Source organism: Rhinopithecus bieti, unplaced genomic scaffold (assembly GCF_001698545.2).
Source record: "Rhinopithecus bieti isolate Rb0 unplaced genomic scaffold, ASM169854v2 scaffold_12653, whole genome shotgun sequence".
Taxonomy (NCBI): Eukaryota; Metazoa; Chordata; class Mammalia; order Primates; family Cercopithecidae; genus Rhinopithecus; species Rhinopithecus bieti.
In genome coordinates this window covers 2575579-2583269 of record NW_016807437.1, presented here as the reverse complement: position 1 = coordinate 2583269, position 7691 = coordinate 2575579, and the positions used below count along the sequence as shown (strand labels likewise).

Genomic DNA, 7691 nt, shown 5'->3' with positions numbered 1-7691 from the left:
AAAGAAAGAAAGAAAGAAAGAAAGAGAAAGAAAGGGAAAAGAAAGAGAGAGAGAGGGAGGAAAGAAAGAGAGGAAAGAAAAGAAAGAAAGAAAGAAAGAAAGAAAGAAAGAAAGAAAGAAAGAAAGAAAGAAAGAAAAAGAAAGAAAGAAAGAAAGAAGGAAAGAAAGAAAGAGAAAGAAAAGAAATGCAGTTTTATTCTACTCAGGTATTTCTCCTCATTTACTCAACAAATTGCAGAGTATGTACTCTGGGCCAGGGACTGTGTTTGACCCTGTGATCATTACTATCTTCCTGCAGCTGCTTACAGAAGAGAGGCAAGGTCGAGCCTGTCTGCAGGCATTCATTTCCAAGGGCAGGAGGTATGTGCAATGACTGCAGCAAGCATAAGCTCCAAAAGACATCTCACCAGCCCATGACGGCCATGCAAGTTTCCCTGACAGGAAACCTTTGGTTCTGAAAGCTGAAGCGTACGTATCCCTAGACACAGAGGCTGGGCTATGACAGAAAAGCCCTGGAAGAGGGGCCCCTGCAAGGGGCAGGACAATGACAGGCCATCAGGCCTCAGGAGTGCCCAGAGCATCCATGAGAGCAAGGACAACAGATTAAGATGGAAAAGTAAATAAAAACCACATTTAAAAGGGCTGTGTGCCATGTTAAGGATCTGGGACTTACCTTAAGGTCTAGAAAGGTTTTAAACATGGGAGTATCATAACTGTCTTTACATTTTAAAAGATCATTCTGAAAAACAAAGACTGCAAACAAATGTTGAACCCTGGTTAATGATATGCAGGTTTGAATTACTTAGGAAGACATCAGTTTACTGATATCCGCAATTTACTTTGAAATGCATAAAAAGTAATAAGACTGATACCTGCATAGAGAGAAGGATGATTGGCTAAATATATAATAAAGAAAATATAATAAAATGGTAATGGTGAAATCTAAGTGGTGGGCATAAAGTTATCTCAACTTTATGTTTGAAAACTTTCATAATTAAAATACTGATAAAAGAAACGAAATAATTATATGAAAAATATACCTGCATTCTTATGTTTATTACAGCACTATTCACAATAGCAAAGATTTGGAATCAACCTAAGTGTCCATTAACAGATGAATGGATAAAGTAAATGTGGTAAAATATATACAATGAAACACTATTCATCCATAAAAATGAATGAAATCATTTATGTTGCAGTAACATGGATGGAACTGAAGCCACTATCTTAAGTAAAACAACTCAAACAAAAAGTCAAATACTGCATTTTCTCACTTAAAAGTGGAAGCTAAATAATGTGTACACATGGACATAGAACGTGGAATAATAGACGTTGGAGGCTCAGAAGGGCAGGAGGGGGTGAGGTATAAGAAATCACATAATGAGTACAATGTGCAAAGCACAGACTTCACCACTATGCAATATATCCATGTAACCGAACTGCACTTATACCCTTAAATTTATACAAATTAAAAAAAATTCTGAGACATTACATCATTATGGCTGCTACATGATTAAAGCTCCAGAAAAGGGTGGGAGAGCTAATTAGGGGGTTGTTGCAGTAACTGAGGCAAGAGCTGATCATGGTCCAGACAGTAAGTAAGGGATGTGAATTCAAGAGATATTTAGAAAGTGAAATCAACAGCTTCGGCAATTAGATAGACATAGAGGGAAGAATAAATTAATATCCCTGTTTACCCGCCCTAGACAGAAACCAATTAAGAGTTTAGATGAGGATGGTCAATCAGGTTTAGGGTGAGAAGAATTCATGAGAGACCCACTAAGAACCTGGAATGACTGAAGTCCCCTTCGGCTGGCCTCTGACAGCGGATTCTCACAGGAGACTCCAAGCTCCAGCTCTTCACTTTCCTAGTCTGTTCTCAAAGTCAGTGGGCTTCAGCCCCTTGGGTGACCTGAGGATGGGAGAGGGGAGGGAAGTCATCACTGCCCAGCATCTCCAGTGGCCCCAAACCAGAGCCAAGGCTGGGTTGCTTCACCCACTGCCCTGCCCTCCTTGTCCTCCCTCAGAGCCCTCTGAAGGCAGCTGTACCTCTTCTTTTGGAAATGGAAGTGTTCTGTTTTGTTGCGTGTGTGTGCGTGCGTGTGTGTGTGTGTATGTTTAGAATAAAATTGTTTTGAATCAGCCACTTCAAATTGCTTCATCTACAGTCAGCTTTGTTTTATCTGCTTTCAGTCAGAAAACAGATTGCTCTGGAAGACTCAGTCACAATAAGGCAAAAATAAGCTTTGCTCAAGGGTCTCAAGCTGCCTCTCCCGAGAGCAGATGCTGGCCGGCCTGATGGTTCTCTGAAAGGCAGCCTCACTCACTGGGTAATTCCTTCCTCCCTCTCTCCCTCCCTCCCTCCCTCCCTCCACCTGCATATGCGCTGGCTGCAATTTTAGCTCATTTCCTACAGCTTTGTCCTGGAGACCATTAGCAAGCCGCCCTTAGTCCTTCTTCCCACCCTATGAAGGACGGTTGTCAGAGGACCTATTTCTATTTCAATAATTACTGTTGTGATTCATGTCTGGATTCTTGGCTCTGGCACCTCCACAGCCATTTTAAATTGAACCTTAAACCCTAAATCTCTTACTTTGTCAAGGCTTGGAGCTTCCTGAATATTCGTGAGGAACTGAACAGAATATGAGAGCCTGCTTCTCCCCCTGTCAGGCTATGGAGATGCTATTGCCATTTGGTATCTGAACCTAAGGAGGAGACTCCATGCTCTGCTTCAGGTGGGGACATGGGAGAATGGGTTGATAAGTGTCACTTTTCTAGAATAAAGCCAACACACATCTCCCAATGCATGTACAACCTCATTATGGCATTTAACCTTTTTTAAAAAGGAGACCTCACTTGAGAACCAGACAGTATCTACTCTTTTAGTCCTGGAGGGTTCTCCCTCACCTGGTCCTTAAGCATTAGATAGGGAGTCGAGTATACCTGAATTTATAACCCAGCTCCACTACTCACCTCTGAGCCTCAATTTCCCCACAGCTAAAACAAGGAGGGTGTTCACATTGGAAGTCTTTTTGAGACATCAGATCCTGTAGATGGCACCAGGCCAGTGCCTGCCTCCTTGTTTGTGCTCTGCATTCAGTGGCTGTGATTACCCAGGTGTGGAGAATATCATTTTCCAACATGAGTACACGTTTTACACATCAATTGTGTAGCTGAACACCACAGAATGTATTTTATTTTATTCCATTAAAAAATGCTTTTAGTGTTTTTTTTCATTTCCTTTGTATCAACAAAACTTCACTGATTTCAGCTACTTCTCTTTCAGAGAGACAGAGAGAACATATTATAAAAACAAAGAAATATGCTCCTTTTCCAGCATTTTTATCATCTTTAGGACTCTCCCAAGAATCCTATCCAAGTTTCCAGTCTCTCCTTAGCTGAAAAGGATAGTCTTGCAAATATGATCACTGCTGAGGACCCTTGTAGAATATTTCACAGGACAACGATTCCTGTGTGCTAAGGGGGGCTGTTTGGTGGGTTATGGAGGGACTTTCTTTGTTCGTTTGCTTTGGCTTTGTTCGTATATTTAAATTCTTGGGTCCCCAAGGCCACACTTCATCTCTGCATCCTGTGTCCTGGGTCTGCTCTCCAGCAGGGACTGTAGCTCCTGTGGGCTGTGCGAGGACACTGTCAGAAAAGCCACCAGGTGACTGAGCTGATGCCTGGCTAACAGTGAAGGGCGGGTAGAGCTACGGAACTGAACATAGGAGGGGCGTGTGGAGAGAGGATAAAAGAATACAATTTAAAATCATTAAGACTTCCTCTATCCCAGGCACAATGCCAAGGTTTTTGTTCATGAACTTTCTCTTTATTTTTCCCAATCTCATAATAAAAACTTCCTTTACAGAGAGGGAAAGCGACAGAGTTTGAGTCATTTTCTCCAGGGCAGCCAGCTAGTGAGTAGCAGAGCTGAGAGCTGAACCCAATAGCTTATTGAAGAGCCCCAGATCTTGCCTATGATGGGGTCTGTTTCTCTGAGGAAGCAAACTTCTTACAACCCATAGGCCTGCAGAGCTGAGTAAGACAGATGCTGTTTAATGGGAGCCACGTGGAGTTCTCCTCCTGCACCTGGACCTAGTAGAAATCAGACTGGGTAATAAATGGTTGGGACGTGGAACTCTCCTCAGCCTCACAGTTTCAGGGGGAGGAGGGAGCAGGAGCACCTGGAGGCCCCTGCCTTGAAAGTGAGTATGAAGAGAGTGCTGGAAGGGGCAGCATCTTTCCTCCTTTTACCTAACAGACCTGATTCTTTAAAAACATTCGAGGTCGTGGCTGAACTTGAAAATGGTCATCTGGAGAGAGAACAGCCTTAGATTTGGACTTGAGGTTGGACTCTGAAGAGGGGACTGGGCTCTTCTTCCCCAGGATGTTTGAGGCTCTTAGCTCAGGGTAGGCTAGAAGTTCCCAGTTTCACCATGATGGGTCCAGGTCAGGCTCCTGCCAGACCTGGGGGGCTGGGGGAAGCCATGGGCTCCTGGGTTATGAAGCTGAGGGGCCCTGTGTCCTAAGAGGTTGGGTGCTTGAGGCCCGGGGCCCCTCTGCCTTTTGCTTTGTTTTGTCTCTCTCTCTACTACCTCTCATTACCACTACTACCCAGAACAGAGTTGGATATAGGAAGGGCCCTCCTCCTCATTCCTGTGATGGGGATCAGGCTTTGGATGTAGAAGGCTCCTCCCATCTGACTCGTGCCTCAGCATTTCCCTGGCTCTGCAGGGCCAGCAAGGCCTCCAGCACTGTGTCAGGCCTCCGAGGATTATTCTACCTGCCCTGACATCCCATGATGCTGCCTCCAACAGAAGGTCCTAGGAGCAGCCAAAGTGTTGCAGTCACTTGAGGGAGATTGAAGCCCATCCTCCTTTTTCAGTGCCTGCTATGATGAAGTGGGTGGAGTGGGGTATCCTTTCCAACGAGTGTACAGCATCGGTCTCTCTGCAGCAGGCCATGGCATGGTGGTGGCCACTCCTGCTAGAGCTGTTGAGAGTCTTGCCCACCTGGGCTGGGGACGAGCTACTCAACATCTGCATGAATGCCAAACACCACAAGAGAGTGCCTGGCCCAGAAGACAAGCTCTATGAGGAGGTACAGTGGCCAGACCTGGGGATGGGATGGGGAAGATCAGGGAAGGGACACAAATGCCAAGATGGTCTCCAAACCTTGAGACCATAAGAGCCAAGTGATTCAAAGTTCCCATTTCTGAGCTGCTCCAGCCACTGGGAAAGCCGGGGCAGATGGTGATCCCAGAGGTCCATTGTTGACTCGGCATAGATGAAAACAAGCCTTCCTGCCAACAGGTCCTGGGGAAACATACAACTTATGTAGCCCCTCCCCAAGCTCCTAAAGGCAATTGCCAGGGATGTGGGAGGAAGAACACAGCTGGCATTTTGCCTATGAGACCCTCCCACTCAATGCAACCCCAGATTCCCCTAGGTCTCGCTGGGGCTCTTCTACCTGCTTTGCCCTAAGAGGCTTCTGCTGCCTCTCAGGAGCTGAGAGCCCAGAAGTTGTGTTCCTAGAGGACTGTAGCAGCCTGTGGCAGGGGGTCAGTGTGCAGGTGCCTCTGCCCTTTGGGTAAATATTGAGAGATTATCAGGGTTCCTCTTATGTAGGGGCTTACCAGCTAAAGGCATCCCACTTGCTCAGGCCTTCTCCTAAGGGACATTTTCATGTCAGCGCCCTTCTTCCCTAGACACTTGGCAATCCTTGCCCCTTATGCCTGGGCCTTTTGTTTCCTTGTCTGCCTTCAGTGCATCCCCTGGAAGGACAATGCCTGCTGCACCCTCACGACAAGCTGGGAAGCCCATCTGGATGTGTCCCCACTCTACAACTTCAGCCTGTTTCACTGTGGACTGCTGATGCCTGGCTGTCGGAAGCACTTCATCCAGGCCATCTGCTTCTATGAGTGCTCCCCAAACCTGGGGCCCTGGATCCGGCCAGTGGGAAGCCTGGGGTGGGAGGTAGGAGGCAGATCTGTGCAATGCCCTGTTATTATATTAACAGTCAGAGCTTTCATCCTATCTTATGCTGATGCCTCCAGGATGCTAGCAGGAACAGGAGGTGTTATCTCCCTATGGACAAGAGCAGACCCAGAGGCCCCTGCTGGGGAACCACATGGGGGAGACTGTTTTGACAACAGTGGGATACAGGGCTATCACCACAGGAGGCTTGGTGGGGTTAGACAGACCTGAGCTTCAGTCTCATGTTCTGTCCCTACCAGCTGTATAGCCCTGGACAAACTATTAAATCTCTTAGCCTTATTGGTGTTATTTGTAAAATAATACTTAGAGACTTTATAGAAGATGATGTACATATGGTAGCTGGCACAAATACCACTGTAGCTATTAGTACTCTTCACATCTCTGCTATTAATGTTCTTATCTCTGGCTATGACTGCACCCAGGAGGCCCCAAGTGGGCAGGGAGAGCGAGTCGTGAATGCACCGCTGTGCCAGGAGGACTGTGAGGAGTGGTGGGAAGACTGTCGCATGTCTTACACATGCAAATCCAACTGGCGTGGTGGCTGGGACTGGAGTCAGGGTGAGTGGTGCTGACAACGCCTTGGTGGGGAAGCAGGACCCTTGGTGGTCCCCACAAGGGTGCAGGTGCAAAGGCTAGGGATGAGGGAGTAGGAGGTAAGCTGTCCCTCCTCCATCCCCTGCAGGGAAGAACCGCTGCCCCAAAGGGGCCCAGTGCCTCCCTTTCTCCCATTACTTCCCCACCCCAGCTGACCTGTGTGAGAAGACTTGGAGCAATTCCTTCAAGGCAAGCCCTGAGCGACGGAACAGTGGGCGGTGTCTCCAGAAGTGGTTTGAGCCTGCTCAGGGCAACCCCAATGTGGCCGTGGCCCGCCTCTTCGCCAGCTCTGCCCCATCCTGGGAACTGTCCTACACCCTCATGGTCTGCTCCGTGTTCCTGCCGTTCCTTCCCTGAGAGCCCTTCTTCTCCAACCCACATTCCTGCACATCCACCAACTGTGGGTCGGGCCAGGCCACAGCCTACCTCCTTCCTCAGGCCCTCCCCTAAAAGCAGTGGCATGGGCTAGGGACTGGGTGGGACTGGGCAGTCCCTAGCCCATGCCACTGCTTTTAGGGGAGGGCCTGAGGAAGGAAGTGGCCACTGAGGCTTCAGTGGCTGGTGCCTGAGCCCTGCACATTTGGCCCGAGGCCCCCTCCACTGCTCTGCTCTGCCTTAGCTGGCCTGGGAGGCAGCTGGGGGCTGGGAGTGCCAAGGTGACTGGCCCCCTCCTGCCTTGAGGGATGGGCGATTTCAAGGGGCTCAAGGACTTTTCCCATCCAGTGCACGCCTACCCCTTTCTATGACAGAGCTCATGGTGGCAGACCTGGCCTCCCATCCTCCGATGGTGTCTCCAATAAATCAGCACTCAACCTCTCCTCTGCTTGACTTCCTCTGTCTGAGCTTTATGAGCAGGGACCCAACATGCACACAGCGGGAAGCAGTTTGCCCACTGCACTGAAACTTCAAAGTTAGGTTGTTACTTGCCTAACAATTATTACCCTCTTAATATCTGCCACATATCCTCACAACACCTCTCTGATGGGAGTACTTTTTTTTTTTTTTTTTTTTTTTTTTTTTTTTTTTTTGAGACGGAGTCTCGCTCTGCCCCCCAGGCTGGAGTGCAGTGGCCGGATCTCAGCTCACTGCAAGCTCCGCCTC

At 48.0% G+C, this 7691-nt stretch overlaps 1 protein-coding gene across 1 annotated transcript; it reads left to right on the top strand.

Annotated features, from left to right (window-relative positions):
- The first annotated feature begins 4962 nt into the window (after positions 1 to 4962).
- Positions 4963 to 6987, top strand: IZUMO1R (IZUMO1 receptor, JUNO). Its single transcript, XM_017881986.1, has 4 exons — positions 4963 to 5100; positions 5766 to 5975; positions 6419 to 6554; positions 6679 to 6987. The coding sequence occupies exons 1-4, from the start codon at positions 4963 to 4965 to the stop codon at positions 6945 to 6947; spliced, it is 753 nt and encodes a 250-aa protein (XP_017737475.1). The 3' UTR covers positions 6948 to 6987.
- Positions 6988 to 7691: the final 704 nt, after the last annotated feature.